Source organism: Pipistrellus kuhlii, unplaced genomic scaffold (assembly GCF_014108245.1).
Source record: "Pipistrellus kuhlii isolate mPipKuh1 unplaced genomic scaffold, mPipKuh1.p scaffold_m20_p_6, whole genome shotgun sequence".
In the NCBI taxonomy this organism is placed as follows: Eukaryota; Metazoa; Chordata; class Mammalia; order Chiroptera; family Vespertilionidae; genus Pipistrellus; species Pipistrellus kuhlii.
Genome location: NW_023425562.1, coordinates 31,762,588 through 31,786,488, shown reverse-complemented (window position 1 = coordinate 31,786,488; position 23,901 = coordinate 31,762,588). Strand labels below are relative to the sequence as shown.

At 44.0% G+C, this 23,901-nt stretch overlaps 1 protein-coding gene across 12 annotated transcripts in view; it reads right to left on the bottom strand.

Annotated features, from left to right (window-relative positions):
• DLGAP1 (DLG associated protein 1) overlaps positions 1 to 23,901 on the bottom strand; it is a 572,027-nt gene that overhangs the window by 8,570 nt on the left and 539,556 nt on the right. For all 12 annotated transcript variants that reach the window (XM_036418494.2, XM_045574247.1, XM_036418496.2 and 9 more), the window contains 2 exons: positions 17,286 to 17,707; positions 1,982 to 2,073 (listed from right to left, as the gene is read on the bottom strand). In XM_036418494.2, coding sequence (XP_036274387.1) covers positions 1,982 to 2,073; positions 17,286 to 17,707 — 514 coding nt within the window. The remainder of the gene's footprint in view (positions 1 to 1,981; positions 2,074 to 17,285; positions 17,708 to 23,901) is intronic.

The following is a 23,901-nucleotide window of genomic DNA, read 5'->3' as shown; positions in this document are numbered from 1 at the left end:
GGACGGATTTGGCCCGCGGGCCTTGTGTTTGACACATGTGGTCTAGATAAAATGTGGTATTCAAGTGTTCCCTTCCTCAGAGTAAGAACTCAAGAAAGGAGAACTGGATCTGGTTGTGACTAATCTTAGTGTCATCCTCATGCAGCTTTGAAGACCTAAACAATGCCACTACCAGGTCACCACGCTTCCTGCTGCAAAGGTCCCTCCACAAGAGTAAGGAATGCAGCTCAAATTCTGGAGGATAAGTAGGGTGGTGGGTGGGTTTACATGGATTGAGGTCAAAGAGACTGAGATATGAATCTTGGTGAGGCCTCTTACAGGTGGCCCTGGTCAAGTTACTTGGCCTTTCCAGGCCCATTTTCCTCAACCATAAAACCATCATAGAAATGATGTCACAAGCAGCTCCATAAGGTCTGACACTGTGGGCTCCTGGGACATGGTTTGACCAGCCATCAGTGGCCCTTGGCCCACAGGGTAATGTTGCTTTCATCTACCTCTTACATGCTTCTCATATTTTGCCACCTTAGTTCCTCTAGTGGCCAAGGAATGTGAGCCCATCGGGAACTAGGAAACATCAAAAGATGGCTTTAAAAAGGTTAACCCTTCCTGGACATCTGCAAAATTTTCAAAGCATTTTGTCTGCAATTTGATCTTCAAAATCTGCATAATGTTTGTATTCTACTACATGATATATTTGCCTGTAATATAATTCTTTAAAAAGGCATGCTCTGTGCCCTGCACTGTGTGCACACTGGGCTCCAGATATACCTAGCAACCACTGTGAGAAGTATAGCTTTATGTGAGCTCCCTTACATTTGAAGAACAAAGAATCATGTTAATTAAGATCTGTGAAACATTACCAAGTTCACGAATTAGCGGGAATTCTGTACCTGGCATGAAGTGAAGCTCAATAAAGTATTTGTGGTAGTCATTTATCAATACATTTACTAATATATATTATCTTATAATCCAGAATAGAATTTCTGGGAAGGTGAAAGAAGGATCAGGTAATTTTTGCTGAGGGAAGGGAAAACAGATTATAGGTGGGAGGATGGTGAGCAGGAGGGAAGAGATAGCTCCAAAGGAAGATCTCAAAAGGAAAAGCCTGGTGCAAAGGGATTGAGAGTACTATTCATTTTTGCATGCTTCCTATTTTTTCTTGGCCGAATCCTGTCTAGATAAATCCCTTTTGGTCTGTATTTGTCCTTGTTAACAAGAAGATGTGGTTAAAACTCTGAAATCATAGTTTGGGTCAATTAGATTGCATATAAGAATGTTTTGGCTTTCAGCAAGATAAACAAGTTGCTTTTCATTGTCTTTGTTTTAGATCCAGCCTGACTAACAATTGGCCAATGAAAGCTATTCTGTGCAATGATACTGTAGAGCTAGCAGTAGTTTTTAAAAACTACTACATATGTGAGTGAGTTAGCGCTTGCCCCTGTATTAAAACTGGCAGTGGTGCCTTTGTGTCTGTTTTGCTTTATTTGGTTCTGGTATGTCTAAGAAGGGTTCATGTGTCTCAGGGAGATCAAATCTACACTTTGTGATGCCCTTCACCTCTGGCCCTTGAATTAAAACCGAGAACTCTGATAAGGATATATGAACTGAAGGCTATTCCAGAAAGAAACTCATTATCCACAATGATTTTCTGTAATATTATTTTTGAAATACCAGGGGGTCCCTATTTAGGTAAGAGTAATGAAATCAGAGATGCCATGTGAAAGCCAGGAAAATGGGGATTTTTCAGTTACCATAAAGCAGGAAATGGAGTTTTAACTTAGTTGGGTTTTTTTCTTCTAAGATTTTTTAAAGCATGAAAGTATTTTTAATTTTAACAAGAGCAGATAATAAGATTCATCAGAAAACTCTTTATCCAAGAGAGTCCAAGGGCCTTGACTGGGTTCAAAATCAGGCCCATCTTGATGACACACTCTTCTCATGGTACTAGCAGGAAAAGGTAGTGATGGGGAATGTTACCTACCAGGTTTTCTTCACACAGTTCTCTGAACTGGTAGAATTTCTGGGCCATGAGAAGCTGGGCACTGCCCACTGCCGTTCGGATTTTCCCTAGAACTGAAAAGAGCAAACATACAAGGAGTTTACACATGGTGTCTCATTGTTGAGCTTTAGTCTGGTAAAGCAAAGAGGAAGTTATGCTGCAATAATTTGGGAAAACAGCACACACACAGTGCACGCACCCACGTGCACACAGCCCAGTCGTGGTCGTTCCTCCACTGGTCTATGTGACAGAGGCTCCGAGGTTTTGAAAGCATAAAACCAACTGAGGGGAAAACACGTGCTCATCATGCATATTTCTCAGGGATCAGAGTTTTCCACCACAGCACTGAGCGTTACCAAGAGAAGAGGCAAACGGTTTTGTTTTGCTTTTTCCTTTTACTGCAAGGATGAACTGCAAGTGTTCACCGTATAGTTATGGATTTATTTGTGTCAGCAATCCGGGTCCGCCAGTTTGTTTGTTTTTAAACCCAAATCCAAACACAAGAAAAGCCATCCTGCCTTGGTGGGGGACCTCTTGGCACTCACCATGTTCCAGCCATAGCTTTCATTATTTGTCTGGAGCTCAGCGTCTGGCACTGTCAGGAAAGAGCCGCTGGCCAGTTGAAAGGCTTTCTAAGGAGTGAACATTTCAGACTGTTGCCTGGGGAACGCCAGTACCGTCCCAGCTTTCCCACTCCACAGCCCAGTGTTATTGTTGACGTGCGTTTAATTCCCTAAGCACTGTGCCGAAAACCTGCCCCTCTGCAAGCTACTTCTTGCCTTCTGTACAGTCTAAGGCGAGAACCTTTCAACCAACGGGCGTGCTGAGACGGGGGGCGGGGCGCTCCGCGCAGAGATAGCCTCATGTCTGCATTGTCCCAAAGCTCTCCCTCCAGCCTGCGGGGACCAGGGCACAGCTGCACTGCTGGAGCCCTGCCACCAGGCAGCTCTCAACACGCCCTCCCTGCCGGGAAGGAAGGCGAGAAGGCACCCTGCTTGCTCATAGGAAACCAGAGGGGAGACATCTCAAAGTGCACGTGGCCTGCTTTGGAATCCTCACCGGGGAGGCAGATTACAGGACTGGTTTTGCTGTGGTTTTGTTATGAATGTACAGAGCCTGAGACCCAGAGTGGAATCAGGTCTCCCTTTCTCGACCTCATTCCTCACAAAGTCTGAGGAGAGGGAAACAGAAGAAAAAGGAACTTCATTTTGGCCCAGGGTTTTCTAGAAATCTGCTTTGTTTAAAGCTGCCAGGCTAGCTCATGGTTTGTAATGCACATTACTCATGGGCACTCCTCTCATGGTTCAGCATTCCCACACACGTAACTCAGGGCAATGATGAACTCTCCAATATGTCACCAGTCACACCAAACAGCTGAAGTGCAGGAATTCGTCCGCTCAGTGATAGCGAGGGGCCGCCTTGGACAGCTGGCTGGCAGCTATTGCTCAGAGCAAAGTTTTTACTTCTTTCCAGTTTGCTTACACGCTTTTGAGGTTGTTCAGTTGTTGGAGGCCTCCTCTCCCTTTCTCAACACTCCAAAAGCAGAGGGACAGCACATGCAGACATAGGGCGCCACAGGAGTTAAGAACTCAGGCCCGGAGTAGGCCAAGGGTTCTGGCTTCAACACTTAGAGCAGCCATGGACCTGGACAGTCACTTGCTCTGTTTTCTCGCGTGTAAAATGGAGCAATTGGTGCCTATTTGTAGGGTTGTTGTTAAAGTTAAAAGTGGTAATGTATGCGAATTGTTTAGGTCAGTGTCTGTCTATAGCAAACACTCAATAAAAACATATAATCACCTAGGGCCAGGACATTACACTTCCTCTCACTGTGAGCCCCACACAGAGGAGAGGAAACAAACCGAAGTGTAGGTGATCCATGGTTGCCTGGGATGGGTGTGTGCTTTGATGACCTGTCCTAGAGCTGAGACAGGTCTGAGAAGGCACTTCCTAAATGAACACATGGCTTTTGGCCAACTCCGAGGTTCCTGAATTATCTTGCTGAAGGGGAGGATTTTGACACCAGCAATTTTCAGAATGAATCATGGGAGATTAGATCTAAGACCTAAGTCTCCCATTGGCTGACTGGGATCACTTAGCTCCTGGGAACTGACATAGGAACTCGAACAATTCTGATATTTCTCAAACTTTGCACTAATATTCTCAGCTACAGCCGAATACCTGCGCTATGTCATAGCCAGTCATACTAAAAGTAGCTAAGACGGTGACTGTCCATTGAGGAGAAAGAAGTGCTCCAAGCAGTCATCCAGGCAACACCCAACTATGGTAGGTAAGAGCAACTCAGATTTCTTCTCAAGGAAAGAAAGGGGCATCTTTCTCCATTCAGCATGATCTGGCCAGCACCCTAGATTTGGAGCAAAGATATCTGGGGTGGAGTATGACCCTTCTGATTCCCGGGTTTTTGCCATCATGCTCCCTGAGTGGAAATTCCTTACTGGCTCCAGGATTATTTGCATTTCCTAGGTCCAAGTGATGTTCTTTCCTGGGCTCTGGGTAGGGAGGTGACGATTTGGGTCAGGAGGGAAACTCTGGACCAGGGGGGCGTGGGACAATCGGACGATAGCTCATAGTTCCCTGACCTGCATGCTTTCTTTTTCAGAGAATTAAAAATTCATTTTAATGTTTAGGGAAGACATTCTAATGGGATTTGTTCTCTTTTGTTTGTCCACTAGTCACAAACGTGGGGTGTGAGATAACTTTTTCTCCTGGAAATAAATTTCATGTTTATTACATATGCCCTAAGGAAGTACAAAACTGATAAACAGTATGTGGTAAACATCAGTGGAAATAAACACTAGGAAAAATAAAGCTGAATGTTGGTGAAGAAATGAGATAACGAAGAAAGAGTCATTGTAATGTTATTTAGAAACTACTCTGAAACATTCTGTACCATCCTTCAGCAGAATGTAAAGAAAAAGACTTTGGTCAGGGATGCTAAGAAAAGAAGTATAAGGGAGCAACAGTAAGTAAGCTGTGGGCTTTCTCCATGCGTATAAAACAGCCCACCCTGGTATTAGAAAGTTCTGGAAGAGGCCTAGAGATAGTGCATCTTTCCAGTGTGTGCTTTGATGACCTGTCCTATAGCAGAGACAGGTCTGAGAAGACACTTCCTAAGTGAACACATGGCTGTCTGAGTGAGCCTTGCATCTCACCATTTTACTGCAGCAGGGCGGCAGTTAACTTCGCAGGGATGGCCTGGCCCTCTAGGACGTGGCCAAGAAAGCCAGAGGAGCCTAAAAGCTTGGCATCTATGCAGAAGCTGGTGGGCAAGGCCAACCTTTACATTATGTTTCCATGGACCAGGGACAGTCCTTGTGGGTTCTGGGAATTCATTCATTCATTCAGCAAATATTTATTAAAGGCACACAATGTGCCAGGCACTGTACTGGATGGATATGATATGGTGATAAGCAAAAGCCTTGCCCTCATGGATTATATTCTGATGAGAGACAGTGGGAGAGACTGTGAAACAGAAAAACAAAGATTTAAAGGTTTGGAATTTGCTAGATTACTTGAAATGATCAGATGCAGCTGAGTATGATTGAGCAATTCAAAGGACAGTGAATTCCTTAAACAGTGGTTAGAGAACATTCTGTCTCCTTGAACTCCCTTAAGAAATGGAAAACAAACAAACAAACAAACAAACACACACCATGGTTTGAGATGGTATCAGCTGCAATATAAAAATGGATTTCTGGACTAACCAGCATGTTTTATAATTTTATTTATTGATTTTTAAAATTGATTGACTTGAAAGAGAGAGAGGAAGAGAGATTTGTTGTTCCTCTTAATTATGCATTCATTGATTCATGTATGTGCCTGACTGCGGTTCAAAGCTGCAACCTTTGGCATATTTGAACCATGCTCTAACCAACTGAGCCGCCCAGCCAAGGCAACAGCTTGTTTTAGTAGCCATCGTTTGAAAATGCCGCTGTTTTTTATTTGGGAAAACATTAAAATACACAAAGTAGAAAGGCTAAAATGGCAAACATCTGTGTATATGGTCTTCCCTAAAGAAACAATTTTTAAAAATGCGCTTCTTAATTTGTATTTCTTTTCTTTTCTCTCTCTCTGTGCAATGAAATAAAGCTCTACAGATAATGTATATGTCACTTCTGTCCCGCTAGCCTCCCTTCCAGAGAAACCACTGGACTAGAAGAACAGTCCAGGCCTCTCCCTGAGTTTATGAAGGTTTTTCCCCCTGGTCCCAGTAAGGTGACAACTAAGGGCCCTTGGAGTGTAAACGAGAGAGCGACAGATGGGGCAATTCCACTGGCACGGTGAGACCTCAGCTTAAGGCAGCAGACTGTCTAAAGTTAGACAGAGGTTTCCAGCCTGTGTTGCTCCAGAGGGAAGATGTGCTGCTGGGTTCATTTAGCTGGTTTCCTTCACACTCTAGTCCATACAGTCTCTCCAGATTGCTCAACACGTAGGTAGTTGACAATTCTTACCTCCCATTTCCCTTAAGGCACATTCTACGTATCTTCCAGAATAATGATCTTTGCTGCAAACCCAAGCATGACATTCAACCAGGGTTTATACTATCTATTTGCGTAGTAGCTAATCATATAATACGCCTTGCTTTGCTGGGCCACTCCTTTTTATATTGGTAAATCTGCTTCTTCCTAGTTGTTTTATTAGCACTTGACAGTGCATTTTTAAGATCCCTTTCTCCCTTTCCTTTCCTCCAAGCTACTCAGTTAGTCTAGTCCTCAATGGAAGTACAGGACAGCAGCCATAAACGCTGTTGAACTAAATTCCTTCTATTTAAAAAGTGGGCACCTTTTTATTAACACTCCTATTTATAATGCTAGGAACCTCAGAGTCCACAAGAGATGGTTATGAGGGATCATAATGGAGAGGACAAGCCCAGGTTAATTTACCATCTAAAGCCAAGAAAAGTCTTCGGATGGCCATCCCTGTTTGGTTCTGGCAAAACTCTGTCTATTTATCTTATTACTTTGTATTTCAAAGCATTTTCACATGCACATCTAATTTGATTCTCCTAAGACCCTGTGAGGCAGGACAGATAGCATTTCATTTGGAAAATCTGGGCCCAAATGAAGACGATCCTTCCCCTGGTCCCCACAATCCTGGATCCCTGTCTTCTCACTTCCAGTCCAGTTGTGTTCCTTTCTCTCAACACTTAACTGAAAAGTAGGCCTGAAACTCCTAAGGTAAAGCCTTTTGAGGGTGATTTCTTTCCTTTATCAACACTTTCTAGGTGGTACACATGGATAGAAGGGCAGTATCTATGACAAGTCAAGCGAAGGAGGGGGAGGGATTTGAAGAAGTCCTATGGGAGAGCAAAGGACACCTCCGCTAAGTCACTGTCGCACAAACGCAGTTCAGTTGTGAAAACAATGGAGGAACCAGGGAGGATCCCTTGAAAGAGATGGTGGTGTAAGGTTCACATTTTGGTGTTTCTTTTAAAGATTATACATGTAATGAGAATTTTGGGTGTGGGGGTCTTGTATGAGAACTATGATTTTAAACCTCTTGGCTACATTCAGTCAAAACCCCAGGCATTTAAAAGATGTGATACCTCCCCTCCCCTGCCCCCCCGGGTCTGACTTATTTTTGGTTGGTGGACAAAAAAGGGGTGTAAAAGGCTCAGGGGTAAAGGCAATGAGCAGTTTCTTTTAACCCACAAGTGAATCCATGACAAAACTGAGCAGAGGTTAGCATGCTGTGGTAGCAGAGTGAAAGAAAGGACTGTTTCCTTTGGGGAAGTGCTTGACTTTTTGCTGAGTCAAAATCAGTATTTCAAATCCTTAGGCATAACTAATATATGTATTCTTTAAAATGTATATGTATTTATTTTTACAGAGAGAGGAAGGGAGAGAGGGAAAGGGAGAAACATCAATGTGAGAGAGACACATCGATTGCCTCCCGCACATGACCCCGCCAGGGCCAGGGGTGGAACCTGCACCCCAGGTACATGCCCTTGACCCAGAATTGAACCCATGCCCCCTTGGAGCTCAGGCTAACACCCTAACCACTGAGCACACTGGCCAGGTTTGCTTGTATTAAGGGAGCTCGTTTACACTCTTATCTCATAATTCTAATGCTTTGAGACTGGTCCACGGTTCCCTTTCATCCACAGGATAAGCAGAAACTCCCTTTCATGGCTTGCAGACAAGGCCCACCAGCCCAGCCTTACTTCTGCTCACTCTCTCTGTGCTCTGGGCCCTCAGTTTCCCAAATCCAAAGCTGCCTCTCTCCTCAGTGTCTTTGCTCAGGCTGCACACTACGCTGAGTATGCTCCTGCCTTGGTGCCTCCCCCGGCCTCTCCCCTTGTGCTCAGGTGTCCCTCTTCCAGAAAGCCCTATCTCCTTTCACCCCCCCCCCCCCCTCCCAATGCTCCTCAAATTCCCATGCACAGCCCTCTTCTCCCTTCCCACATGCTTCCCAGCATCATCTATTTATAGGTCTTACTTTCTAACCAGAGGAGACGAGCCCTTCAATGGCACAGACTGTGCCCACAAAACATGTTTCAAAATTAACTGACTCATCTACAACTTTATGTTAACCAGAAAAATACATTAACTGCAACATTCCAGGCCTTACCTATTCTGATTCTTTAAGGTCTTATGATGTCTAAAGTTATAGTCCTGATGAAATGATTAGCTGATATATTCTTAGCTGGACTATTATTCCTCTTTGGTTTCTCTTATATTGTTTGTGTTGGCTTAGGCTGGAAGAGCCAAACCGTTGGGGATAAGTTGGATGTAATTGTGTGTCAATTAAACTTCCTTACCCTCAGGTTTTGAGTTCTTCGTACTCCTCTGGCTTTTCTCTCTCTCAATGTTGTAAACATTACGGGTAAAGGAGGAAAAAGGAATTTTTAAAAATAAAGTGGGTCAACCCACTTATTTTAAAGTCCCTTGGATTTGCCAGACCGAACCTGTGGGCATTGTCCACATGGAGACATTCTTATTTACATGGGTGACCTCGTGGGACAGAGTTTCTCCAACCACTGGCCAGCTGCTTCTCAGCAGTCCTGACCCAGAGCTGCTGTGGACAGTAGGTCTCCATAGAAAACATGGGTGTTTCCTTCTTGGCTGACAGTGGCTGCTTTGCATTTAACAAGAGTGCTTTCATTTTACTTATTTATTTTGTGGCTGAAACTTGATGGCTAATGAACAAAGAGGGAGATTCACAAGCAGAAATTTTCCCATAGACAAAAACCAGGGCTTCCACAGGGCTCAAACATGATGGTGGTGGTGGTGGTTAGGGGCTGGGGTACTGTTTTGTTTGTAAAGAGCAAGTTTTCAGGAACTCAGCTAATTTTACTTTTCTTTTCCCCAGTCCCTACTCCAGGAGTCTTACTCATAAAAGGTGGTTACCCTCCAACCCATATTTCAATTTACCTCAGCGTGGAAAAAGTAGTAACTTCATACGCATCACATAGTTAACTACAAGTTTCGAACCTTTGAAGGCTGAAGGAAATGAAATTAGTTAACGTTTCCTTTGGTAACATAGAAGAAAAGAACTCAGTGCTGTATTTGAAGCCCATTGTAATTATATTCCACAAAAATAGTCACCGTTAGAGAAAAACAACTGGAGATTTTGCTCCATGAGTCAGCCCCCCCTCTCTGTAACCTCTGCCTCTGCAGTGCGGGAAGGATGGGCTCATTCCTGTCGGGAATAATGGGCCCATCGCTGGCCTTGGGAGCAGGAGCGCTGTTCCAGGCCTGGTTCTGCCTTCAGCTTGCAGTAACCTCACCTCCTCACGCCTCAGCACTCTCCTCAGCCTCCAGACCACCCCCAGAGAAACACCCACAAAAGCACGCTCTGTAATGTCCTCTCGGTGCCCAGGGCAATGCAAAGCAAAATGAACTGAGCGTTCTACACTCTAGAAAGTTAAACATAAGTCACATTACACACAATTTCCTTTTCATTACTTTCACTTCCTCCTCAGTCACTAATTTCAGGTTGGCCATACCTTGAAAAAAAATTACAGTGTGTGTGTGTTGGGGGGGGGGGGGGGGGAGAGGAAGGGGAGGGACTTTTTGAAGGCTACTCCAAAAAAGTAAGAGGAGACTAAAACAGAAAGTAGCTAGGTCGCACCACCCACCTCTCCCGGCTTAGAAACACACAGGGGCCCCAGGCAGATGAGTTGCAGAAGCCAGGAGAGCTGCTCTGCTTGCCACCAGCTGTTTCTCAGGCTGCAGAGCCATGCCACAGGCGACACTGGGCAGAGCGAGCCGGGCGATCGGCGATCGCTCCGATAGACGGCCACAATGATGACTGTGCACAGCTTCCGTAACTCAACCTGAAACCGGGCAAGCCCCATTTCAGGTTTCATTACCAATCCCACACTCGCTGCCAAGGCTCACAAGCCTTCGGGGGACTCGGGGCCAAGTTTCACCCACTTGGATGCTATTACCAGGCAAAATTAAAGTGGAATTAATCTGCCTCCCACACACGCTCTAGGTTTATCAGTTCGTTTCAGATAGAGCCCGAAAGTTCCCCCTATAAGCCGTCCACAGTTCAGGAGGCAAAGATAGATTTCCAAGCACAATCAACCAGTATTCCACCCGAGGGCCGCTGAAATCCGAGCCGATGTTTTTCACCCGCGGTGGTAGACAGCATTCCTAGTTAGAAGCATTCAGTTCCATCTGGCCGGTTCTTTCCCGGTCAGATAATACCAGACGTATCTATGTAACATACAAGCCACTGTCAAATAGCACTGAGCCATCTCCCCCAGACAGCTGTTTCACACAAGGGCTTCATTGTCTGAGAAAAGCTTGTATCATTTTACGTCAAGTGCTGCGGGAACAAGCATTCTGTCAGCTGCCACAGTGTGGAGGGAAACACTCCCTGCAGATTCTCATTATTTTGTTATCGAGCCAAAAACCCACTATCGCCTCTTAGGGATGAGGGTTTAAACAAGAGCGAAAGTCCTTGCTCTGCTTTTTTATTTTATCAGGAAAAAGAATAGCCCCACACACTCGAAGGATTTAGAGTTACACTTTCCAAAAGCTAGCTGGAGGTTATGAGGCGACTCCTCCTCTCGGTTCATTCTGCCCTGCGTGGCGCACATTATCCAGCCTCAGGTAAACCGGGAAAGGGTTTGCCAGCCCGGAGGGAATGCCAAAAACAAAACCCCTAGGCAGCAGCTGTCAGAGTGAGGATAACGGCATCATAAAGTAATTGATAATTGAATAATTATTTAAAATTGGATGGCTCCTTTCTTTGATTGCAACCACCCAAGCCCAAATCCGTTCTTAACAAATTCCCTTTGATCAAATAGGTTTTCTTCGTAACTCATCCTCCCCTCCTTCTGTTCTGCTGTGTCATATTATGCAGTTGACTCTTGAACAACGTACAGATTAGGGGCACCAACTCCCCATAGTTGAAAATCAGTATGTAATTTTTTATTCTTATTTTTAGAAAGAGTATGTGAAATTATTTGGCCATTTTACTTATTTTTAAATAAATCTTTATTGATTTCAGAGAGGAAGGGGGAGGGAGAGAGAGAGATAGAAACATCAATGATGACAGAGGATCACTGATTGACTTCCTTCTGCACACCCCACACTGGAGATTGAGCCCACAACCCGGGCATGTGCCCTTGACTGGAATCGAACCCAGGACCCTTCAGTCCGTAGGCTGACACTCTATCCACTGAGCAAAAACGGCTAGGCAGCATATAACTTTTGATTCGCCCCAAACTTAAGTTGTCCCTTGGTATCTGTGGGACATTGGTTCCAGGACCCCAGCACAAAAACCCATGGATGCTCAAGTCCCCTAATATAAAATGGCCTAGATCAATGCACAGAGTCATATCCACAGACTGTAAACCACAGACTGAAAACAGCACAGGTATTTATTAGGGGGCAAAATCCCCCCAATAAATACTTGTGCTCAGTTGAGCATTGTCTCATGCACCAAAAAGTTGCCAGTTCAGTTTGCCCCATACTAGGAATGAAGCCCACAACCCGGTATATGCTTTTGACTAGAATCAAACCTGGGACTCTTTAGTCTACAAGCCGATGCTCTATCCACTGAGCCAAACTGGCGAGGGCTGTTGCAGACATTTTTAAAGAAGAGGATTTTTTAAATTTTTTTTAACTGTGATAAAATATATGTAAAATCTACCATTTTAACACTTTTTAAGTGTAAATTCAGAGAAATAATAAGTACATTCATCAAATATTTTAAAAGATGATAAAATTGGGGTAATGATGGTGCCCCACAAAATAAAATAAGCAAGTATGGTAGAATCTTCCTTTCTCTCCCTCTATCCTTCTCATCTTCCATGGAGACTTTGAAGACCAGCTCTCACGGGAGGGACCTGTGAAGGAGCCACCTTCCTGTGCCCTGGAGAGGCCCTTCCTGTATAGGACCCAAAGAACACAAAGGTGGCTTGACCAGGAGATAGATACAGCTGTGGTTGGCCCAGGAGCCCAAACTATTTTTCTGGCTGTACACAGATTATTTTTTTAAGCTGGTTACTTAGAAATTGGCTCTGCCTGTCAAACGGAATTGACCCCTCTTCTTTACCACTCCTTTTTTTTTGGGGGGGGGGGGAAAGTTACATTAGAAAATCAGTAAGACAAAGGCCCTGTACAACTGCAGGCCCAGTTATCAGAACAGAATTGTGGTTGCCAAGACACCAGGAAGAGATATGTAGAGAGAGCTTTAGAGGACAGCACCAAGCAACAAAGTATTATTATCTTGTCAACTGTTATTCATGTTGTATCTGTTCCATCAGACACTTCTGTGTTCTGTGACCTTGGACAAGACCCTGCCAGAGAGCTGTTTGGAGGGCAAATGAGACAACACCTGTTAAAGTCTCTAGCCCTCTGTGGGGGTATTGTAAGGACAAAATGATGTCCTCCCTTGGATCTGCCTCACTTAAAATTGTCATCTCTTTGACCTGAGCATATGAGTTTGCCTCCTCACTGTTTAGAAACCTGGAATGCTAGTAGATGGGAGCTCCACTTTTGTACCTGCCAGAGCACAAAAGAAAGAAAAAGCCTTCAAGTGCTGGCAGAACGGAATCGCATCCCAAGAGCTGGAAGGGACACACAGGGCTCATCTGGACCATCCAGCCGACCCACACAACCGCCCCATCTCCAGTTTCTGCGGCAAATGCTTCTCTCCCTGCAAAACCTTACTCTGCTGAGAAAGGCTCATCACCTCACCAGGTTACACCCCTCCCATCTTTTGACAAAACTAACTGCTAGTTATGTACTATTTTTTAGTTACTTAGAAAGAAATGTTTTGTTAGATAAAATACATTTGTAAAACAAAAATTTCCAAGTATTTCAAGGACTCAAATATACATTGACGGATCTTCTGCTATGTGCTAGCAAATATATGTAGATGATGAGACAGTAATCATTTCTGTCCTCAGAGAGCTCACTTTCCAGTGGAGGAGAGAGATACAGATTATTATAAAATTATGTTGGAAATGCAGGCTATTACAGAAGCACCAGTGAAATACAGCCAGCCCAGCCTGAGGGGAGACATTCTATAAAGACTCCCAGGTGAGGCCCAAGTTGAGACTTGAAGGAAGAGCCATATATTGTAAACTAGTTAGGCTTATACAAATAGGTATTACTAATTTGGATTAGTTTAGTACATTTTAAAAAGATACATAAAGGGCATTTACCTCTGAACTTTGTGTTAGCAATTTGATCTAAAAATATAAAATTATATTTAAAAAAGTAATTTTTCACGATAGTCCATTGGCTTTCAAACTGTATTCCAGGAATCCTAGAATTTTGAGCAGTGGGGACTGGCGTGTTTTAGGCACCTGGTCTGCGGGTGGTAGAAGCTAAGCCGGCAGTCCTATGGGAAGTGCTTCTCTGCCCCTCTGTTATATTTGTGGGTGTTGTATGTTTATTTTTTTCTAATTCGAAAAGGAGGTTCTGATATGAAAATACGTTTCAAACTACAAAGCGAGGCCAAGTCTCCAGTGAAGAAGGGTTCATTACATACTGGTCATCTAAAGCCAATTTACTCATTCAGGTACTTAAAGCAAAGCACCAAAAGTATTCCCATTCCTAGTTATTTTCGCTCATTCTGCAATCATGACCCTAGTATCCACCCCAGGCAGCAACCTCATAAAATAAAGAGGTAGACTTGAAAAAAATGTATCATCATTTTGAAGAAAACACCTCAAGAAGTACAGTTCATTAATGATGAGATGGTGGCACCTTCTTGTACAAAGACAGCAAATCATCATTCTTTAGAACAAATTGTGTTATAACGAATACTGTCATAATGAAAATCACTTCATATGGAGTAGATTTATAATTCTTAATTCTAAATCAGTGTTTTGCCCTGGCTGTGTGGCTCAGTTGGTTGAGTATCGTCTCATGCATCAAAAGGTTGCTGGTTCCATTCCGGGTCAGGGCACATGCACAGGATTTGGGCTTGACCCCCACTTGGGAGTGTACGGAGGTCGGGCAGCCTGATCAGTGTTTCACTCTCACATCTATGTTTCTCTCTCTCTCCCTTTCTTTCCTCTTTCTCTAAAAATCAATACAAAATCTTTTTCTTTTTTTTAAATCAATGTTTTAAATAACATCTGATATAAAGTTTTAGAACAGCTCATGTTTGAGTAGTCCCTTTGTGTTTATTATTTTGGGACTTTACCAGTCATGTACATTTCAAAATACAACTATGTTTTTCTTTTGTCCCAAATGCAAGATGAGAACCTGGTTTTCCGAGATGACTGTCAGAAATACATTGTTTTGATACAACCACATATAGTTTTCATGGCTCTTTAGTCTAAAGGAAGATTTTCCAAAATATTTATACAATGTCTATACAATGCATCATTATGAAGCTGGTTTGAGAGAAGTAGATCTAGTCTCATGTTAAAAGAAAACATCAGATGAACAGCTTCCCTGGGCCCTACTGAAAGCCAACCAGGAAGATAGAATGAGTCCCAAACGAGTGAATTGAATAGATTGAAATCCAAAGGAGAGCTTGTTCTGTTGAGCAGCACTCAAAGGCCATAGCTCCTGAGACACTGATGTTTCCTAGAAAATCTAGGACACTTTGGGCATGCCCACACAGGGAAAGAGACCAAAAAGCAACTGTGAAGACTTTCTTACTGAAGCCTCTCCCCACCCACCGCTCCTGGTGGTGCCTCATTCACCTGTGATGAGGGCAAAAAGCTAATTCTGCTTGTGGATCAACACCCAGGTGAGCCCCCAGAGGCACCGACTCTTCGGGGCAAGTGTCAAGGAGATTACTTTTTCCACTGCTATATTGTTTGTACTCATAATATGAAAGAATATAAGGAATGTTTAGAAACCCATTTATGGATTTTTTTTTTTTTTAACCTGCTCATAAAGGTAACAATAAGCTGGTCATCAGGTTGGCAGGGTCTAGGCAGGAGACAGGATCAGAGAGAAAAGATGTGAACAAGAAAGTGGACACAGAGCTGAAACCGGTTTGGCTCAATGGATAAAGCGTGGGCCTGCAGAATGAAAGGTCTCGGGTTCAATTCCGGCCAAGGGCATATACCTTGGTTGCGGGCTCATCACCAGGAGGAGGTTTGCAAGAGGCAGCTGATCCATGATTCTCTCTCATCGATGTTTCTAACTCTCTATCTCTCTCTCTTCCTCTCTGTAAAAAGTCAATAAAATATCTTTTAAAAAAAGAAAGTAGACACAGAAAGGAAACCCCACAAACTACTGTAATTTCCCAGTCTTAGTTTTCATTGAAAACTGCTTCCTTAATGGAAAACTCAGTGCTCCTTGGCACAGCGAGCTTGGCTTATTTAGTAAGTCCTTTTAACATGACTTACAGGAGGCTCTCGGTCTAATTATTAAGAAATTACTATTATTTTTGTTAGGGATGATAATGCATGATGGTTAAGTGAGAGAGAGAATAGTCCTTGTCAGTGTGAGATACATAGTGAAGTGACATGATGCCTTAGATTTTTTTTTTTTTAAGAGAATCTGGCAAAAATAACAGTAAGTGGGGGGAAATAAGAAGATAAGACCGGCCAAGTGTTAAACTTCACAATGGCAGACGAAGGTTCATTACATTAAACTTTCTATTTCTGTGCACGTTATAAAAATTTAATAAATAAGAAGTTAAACACCGATTTTTAAAATAGGCCTAAAAGCCACACCAGAACAATACTCTCCTAGCTGGTTCCCACGCAAAAAGAAGGCAGCCTACCATTAAATGTCTTTGATTTGTCAGCTGGAAGATCCACCATTCATTGAATAATAGTTTTTCGGAGGAAAATAAGTGAATACACAGTGATTGTAAACAATCAAATTTCAGAATTGTTGAAAATGTGCAAAATATGTCTCAAAATCATTGTATTTTATTTATTTTTAAATATATTTTATTGATTTTTTACAGAGAGGAAGGGAGAGAAAGAGAGAGAGCTAGAAACGTCGATGAGAGAGTAACATCGAGCAGCTGCCTCTAGCATACCCCCTACCGGGGGGATGTGCCCGCAACCAAGGTAAATGCCCTTGACCGGAATCGAACCCGGGACCCTTCAGACCGACGCTCTACCACTGAGCCAAACCGGTTTTGGCATCGAAATCATTGTATTTTAAAGCCATTTTTTTTCTTTGTCAATTTCCATTAGGCATTATGGTTGCTAAAAGGCCACGCTTGCAAAGAAAGGTGTGCCAGGTCTCCATGATTTATTTAGTCATCATATTTTATTTTATCACTTCATTTGGGCCATTAAATTGGAGTTCATGTTAACTTAGCGGCTGAAAGTTTGCCTCCCTGCAACAGAATCGAGAACGTGCACGCGAAGCAGGCTTAAGAGTGCAAGTCAGTAAGTCTGAGCCTCTTCCCGGCCTGTACATGACCAGCCTTGTTAATGAAAGTAGTAACACTGTAAGGTCATAAAATGCCCCCAAAGCACACGTATGTGTGGACCTTGAAACTGATCAGAATCACTGTTGGTTTCCCCAGCATCGGCTGCCCCTTCAGCTGACACCGTGGGGGAGAGGAACCACGTGAGGAGCCGCCCCTCCGCTGAGCGGGGTGTTTTCAGAGGAGAGGATGCAGAACGACCAGTGATGGATCTGGAGCTAGGGCAGGTGTGCCCAGAGGCGCTCTTTCCATTGTGCCGCCCGGGGGCGTCTGGACTAGCCCTCCTCTCCCTCCTCCCCCCCTCTGACACCTCCTACCCCGCTCTCCCACACGCCCGGTGGCTGGAGGTTAGACTGGCAGCCTGACTCCGCATCGGGCGGGGAGGAAACCCGGTCCAGAGACGCCAGGTGCCCGGCCCCGCGTACAGATGTGCACAGCTGGTACTTACTGTCTTCCGGCAGGCTGTTCTCCCGCTCTTCCCTCTCCATCTGCTGGCACCAGCCTTCCATGCGGTCGCGCTCCGCCTGCAGAAGCTTCAGGAACCAGTGGCCATCCCGGTGGCACACCGACCTTTGCACGGCCTCCATGGGGTCTTCGGTGATCGAGTCAATCCAGGGATCCGGGGGAGGCAGGATCGAAGGGTCGAAATCCGCGTCGAAGTCGTCATCGGCCGCACAGGCGTGGTAGTGGTTTCCTGAGCCCTGGATGCTGACAGTGGAGGTGCTGGCGTCCCGGGAGAACTGTCTGGCCGCGGGGCCCGGGCACGAACTGTCCTCTATAGACTCCAGAGAGTTTTCCAGGTTGTCGTGGAAGTCCAGGTCCGCCTGCACTGCTGTCGTCACACTGTTGGATCGGGTGAACCTGCGGAAGCTTGGAGGAATAGAGAAAGGAGATTTAGTGCGAGGATATTTCTCGAAGCAACACCACTTTCTACATTCCTTCATGGGTGTGACCATAGGGGGCCTCATCTTCTCAGTCTGCAGAGGCAGGTCCTGATACAACCATATCAGTTGCTGTAGCTCTAACATATAGAATAAAGAATACATAAAGAATACAAATTTCTCTGAGCATCGATCTACGAACCAGGAGGTCACGGTTTGATTCCCCGTGGCGCATATGCCCAGCTGGCGGGCTCTGTCCCTGGTACAGGAGGCAGCCTATCAATGATTCTCTCTCATCATTGATGTTTCTATCTCTCTCTCTCCCTCTCTGAAATCAATAAAAAAAAATATTTAAACAAAGAATACAAATTTCTCATCTTCATTCAATATTAAAGCACATCTACAGAGATTTTAGAAGTGGAGCAATCAAAGCCAGTATCATGTCCAATGGCCTATTTCCTCCCCAAATCTGAACAGCCTGAATCCTGGAATTCAGATTGGCGAGGGGTAAAGGAGCAATTCCGTTATATCTCATTATGCGTAACTAGCATAGAAACGGGAAGGAGCGGAACCAACCCAAACTGGGCCGAGGCTATCATGAATCTGGCAAAAATCACATTTTCCCAGCGGCAGCTCTTACCAACTAAGACTTCCTGAAAGCAAATTAAAGAATGGGTAGGTTCCCCTTGAAGTAAGATTTCTTTCCCTGGTAAGGAGTCACATGTCTCTTGATCATATAGGTGGCTGTTATTATTTGGTACAAAGCGTTTGGGGCAAAAATCAGCACACAGTCCTAGAGTTCTCCTGGACCATCCTCCCTGTGCCTTTCATTTCCCTTCTCACGGTCCTTCTACCAAGGTGATGGAGACAACTTGTTAAGAGATTCAACTTGAGCATTTTATTTATTTATTTATTTATTTAAATATATTTTATTGATTTTTTACAGAGAGGAAAGGAGAGGGATAGAGAGCTAGAAACATCGATGAGAGAGAAACATGGACCAGCTGCCTCCTGCACATCCCCCACCGGGGATGTGTCTGCAACCAACGCACATACCCCTGACCAGAATCGAACCTGGGACCCTTCAGTCCGCAGACCAACACTCTGTCCACTGAGCCAAACCGGTTTTGGCCAACCTGAGCATTTTATATGGACATCCATGCAATCAGCATTTCCCAACCAAAGGACTCTGTACATCCCTGGTTGATTCCTGCAGGGAAGGTGGGAGGGTTGGGGAAGAACCGAGGAGCAGTGAATTCTTCCTCAGACAAGGGGAATGGAAGATGTGGATGTGCACCAAATTAAAATGCACACACACACACACACACACACACACACACACAGGCTTCATTGCTCCTAGCGCAGGCAGAAAACGATGGAGAATATAAGTCCACTGAAGGTAGCAACGTGTGTCTATTATCCCTTCTGTATTTCTTTGTTTTTTTTCTTAAGATAATTTCTTGATCTAATACTTTATATATTGTGAAAAAATACATATCACAGAATTTACCATTTTAATAAGTGTTAAGTTACAGTTCAGTGGCATAAGTACATTATTCACATGAGGTGCATCCTCACCATTACCCATCTCCAGAACTTTTTCATTCTTGATAATTGAAACTCGTTACCCCTTAAATAACTACCACTCATCCTACCTACCCCTTCCCCGGGCTTGGCAATCACCATTCCTCCTGTGCCTTTGCATGTGACTACTTTAAGTCTCTCATATAAGTGGGATCAAAGTAATTGTCCTTTTGTGACTGCCTTATTTCATTTAGTGTAATGCCTTCAAGGTTCATCCATGGTGTAGCATGTGTCATAATTTCCTTTCTTTTAAAGGGTGAATAATAATCCCCCCTATTCATGGGGCTATGCCTCAAACCCCCAGTGGGTCCCGGAAACCATGGTTAGTACTGAACCTTATGTATACTGTTTTTCCCTACACATTCATACCTGAGAGAAAGTTTAATTTATAGACACAGTAAGAGAGTAAAAACAATCCTACATAATAAAAAGCTAATATGCAAATAGACCAAACGGCAGAACAACCAAACAACCGGTCACTCTAACGTGCCTTGACCACCAGGGGGCACACACGAACATGGTGGGCATTGGCCATGGTGGGATAGTGGAGCAGGTGAACAGGGGTACCAGACCAAGGTGGGGGTGTTGGTTGCTGTCATCGGGCTGAGCCTCTGGTGCTTACTGAAAATTCTTTGCTCCTGTGTGCTGTGGTCCTGCTAGGCGTTCACATCTGCTACCAGCACTGGCCCTGCTTGCACCTGCTGCCATTGCCTGGTGCCAGCCCCGATCACTTGGCATCATCAATAGGTGTGAGCAGTGGCTGCCAGCCCCGATCGCCCCTGAGGGCTCTCCACCTTTCCCTGCTCTTGAGCAGCAATTGGGGCAGCAGCCTCCGCCCACACTTACTGCTGGCACTGGCCCCAATTGTTCTGCACTGTTAGCGGGTGTGAGCAAGGTCAGTATTGTCAGCACATGGGTCTGGCAGTGATCGAAGTAGGGCAGCTGGCAGGTAGGGGACCAGGGGTCCGTAGCCTGGAGGATGGGCCAAGACCTGCCACCACAGCCTTACAGCCCACAATTCCTTTCAAGGTGCACAAATTCATGCACTGGGACCTTAGTAACTAATAATACAATGGAACAATTATAACAATATACTATAATAAAAGTTATGTGGGTCTCTCTCTTTTTCTCTCTCAAAATTTCTCATTGTGCCAAACTCACCTTTTCACTTAATGGAAGCACCACACAGTTTCTCTTTGGCATAGCTGAATGGCCAGCATCACTACTCTTGTGCTTTGAGGGGCCAATAAGTACAAAAAGGGTTTTTTGAACACAAACACTGCGATATCAGACAGTCAATCCGATAACCTAGTCTGCTGCTGACTCACGGGCAGGGCAGGGAGTATACACAGAGCTAATGCCCTGGACAAAGGGATGATTCACTTCCCAGGAGAAACAGAGGAATGGAGCAAGATTTCATCACGGTATTCAGAACAGTGCACAATTTAAAACTTAGAAATTGTTTATTTCTGGAATTTTCCACTTAATATTTTCAGACATGATTGACTGCCAGTAACTGAAACCTCAGAAAGCAAAACCACAAATAAGAGGGGACTGCTGTATGTATATACCACATTTTGTTTACATATTCATCTCTTGATGGACTCTTCTGCTATGAACATGGTTGTACAGATATCTCTTTGAGATCCTGCTTTCAATTCTTTTGGGTATATACCCAGAAGTACAATTGCTGAGTTATATGGTAATTCATGGTAATTCTGTTTTTAATTTTGAACAACTGTGATGCTGTTCTCCATAACAGGCACACCATTTTATATGCCCACCAACAGTGCACAAGGGGTCCAATTTCTCCACATCTTTGCCAACACTTATTTATGTTTTGTTTTTCTCTAGCAGCCATCCTAATGGGGCCGAGGTGGTAAATTTTCTTGACCCGCTCATGATTATACCACTTTAAGACTGCTTATTTGCCAGTTGATTTTCAGTTACTGTTTCGTGTTCCATAGTGCATTAAACAATACAGCATTTAATAAACCAGATATGCTTTCCTAGAACACTCTGTGAAAGCCAATTAAAACTAGTACTCTGATCCCTCAAAAATAAAGAATGGCCAGAACAAACCAGGTAATTACTTGCAACTCTATACCCCTTAGAAAAACTGGAAGTCCCAATCATCTGAATAAATCACCTTTTCCCCAAGATAATAAATGTCTAGGAAAAAAGTGGCTGCACTAATCTGTGTTAGTTATTAGCACGGTCAAAATGATCAAATATGTTGTGATTCATTTTTATGAAGATGAACCAGACTAAACTAACCCATTTCAAGAAATCACTTCCATGATACCTGGTCATTTTATAAGTTTTTAAACTCTCCAATGGGCCATTAAAAAGCACATAGTGTGCGAGTCTGAAGGCAATGGTATAGATCCATGTACTTGTGGGGAAACGGAGAAGAGCCGCTTATTCCTGAACTTTCTCTCCAGCTGCATATGTGTGATCTGGATGGCTCTCTCCTCGCAACAGGTGACAGCGTGGCTGTTCCACTAACACAAAATCCAAGCTATGAAAAAACACCGGGCTGCGCTCTCCAAGATCGTGTACTGCCAGAGGCATTACATTTCCAGACTTAAGGACGGACCAGTGCCCTATGGTTTTCAACTGGAGCAAAGTTGCCAGAGACAGAATCTGTTTCACATGCAAAACAGAATGACCTACTTTCCTGGGCCCGTTTCTACCGACGCAAAACCGTACCCTCGGCATTCCTGACAGAGGCTCCTGGCTATGAATCTGGTAAAGTGTCCACCTCCTTAAGAAAAATCACTTGGCAGCAGATGAGTAGAAGTTTGCAGTGTAGTCACCCAGAGAGAAATAACAGTTAAGTAAAATGAAAATGGTTTGGGATTAAAAGCGGTGCCTTTGAACTCCGGCAGCCGTGGCCCGGCTGCACCGTGTCTATCAATTAAAGTTCCTCAAGCAAGTGCTTTCTTCCACGCAGAGCTTTCAAAGAATGTTCTGCTCTACGGAACGTGCTTAGTCTTTCATGGGCAAAGTTCCTTCTCAGGGAAGGGTGCAATCAAGTTGTTGCTGTTTTAAATGTTTGACAAAAACACAGAGGCAGTCACTGGATTAATTTCTGTATTTTTGAAAAGAACAGATTCGGTGCTGGTTGCTGCTAAAAATCCAAAAGCTGAACCCAGTGTCTTGCTAGTGTTGAACCCACAATCTTCAGCATTGAAGCTTCTTGAGTCCTTCATGCCCTGGAGGCACAATGTGTAATAATTACAGCTTCTGAAACAGACCGGCCAATATTCTGGTCTAAGGAGCAAAAAACCATGAAACTGCAGACTGGCTCAACCAGTATGGGACACAATACCCTGTCTGTTCTGAATAGCAAGAGAAAAGTCACTTGTTAGTATTCACTTCTGCTGTTGCTTTGTGCTTCTTCTATGAAACCAGTTTATGTTTCAATTAGAGGGCTTTCTGCCCCCTCCTGCGACTTTTCTGCACAGCAGGCTACAAATCAACACACAGATGGTGAGTTGCAGGCCCATTCTCATCTGTTCTGTCTGATGGGTCTGTCTAAGCAAAATAAGTCACGAGCAGAAACTAAGCACAGTCGTTATCTTTAGAAAATACGTGCTTGTGACGTGCAAGGATTCCATTATGCGAGACCTAAGCCATGAAATTATTTTAAGGAGACGGACTCAGTCACCCTGCTGCAGAATCCTCTGGCTTCTGGTGGTCTTTATCTCTTTCATTCACATAGAGGTTGCTTTTTCAGGGCTACAGCTAGTTTCAAAAGAAGCACGAGTCCTATGCTGCTCTTTCTTTATAAGGGACTTCAGACATTTTTCACCAAGCCTTTGGTCAAGACGGAATATATGTGGGACCTCAAAATGCTACTCTTCAAAAGTGCAGTCACCTTGGTATTTTGTGAAAGGATTCCCTTCAACTGATGTAAAAACCCAAGGTATCTCCTTACATAAAATAAAAGATAGGTTAAAAGAAAGATGTGGGGTGAGGAGATTGAGATCAAGAATTACAACTTTCTAGCCCTGGCTGGTTTGGCTCAATGGTTAGAGCATCAGCCTGAGGACTGAAGGGCCCGGAGTTCGATTCCAGTCAAGGGCTTATGCCTGGGTTGCAGGCTCGGTCCCCAGTAGGGGGCATGCAGGAGGCAGGAGGCAGCAGGTCAATGATTCTCGCTCATCATTGATGTTTTGATCTCTCTCTCTCCCTCTCCCTTCCTCTCTGAAATAAAAAATATATATATTAAAAAGAAGAATTATAGCCGAAACCGGTTTGGCTCAGTGGTAGAGCGTCGGTCTGCGGACTGAAGGGTCCCGGGTTTGATTCCGGTCAAGGACATGTATGTTGGTTGCTGGCACATCCCCGGTAGAGGGTGTGCAGGAGGCAACTGGTCGATGTTTCTCTCTCATCGACGTTTCTAGCTCTCTCTCTCTCTCCCTTCCTCTCTGTAAAAAAAAAAAAAAAAAAAAAAAAAAAAAAAAAAAAAAAAAAATCAATTAAAAAAAAAGAAAGAAGAATTACAACTTTCTAAAAAGAGGTTCATGCTTTTTATGATGTGATTCATCCTCATCTGAGGACATTTTTTCCATTGTTCTTTTAAGAGAGAGT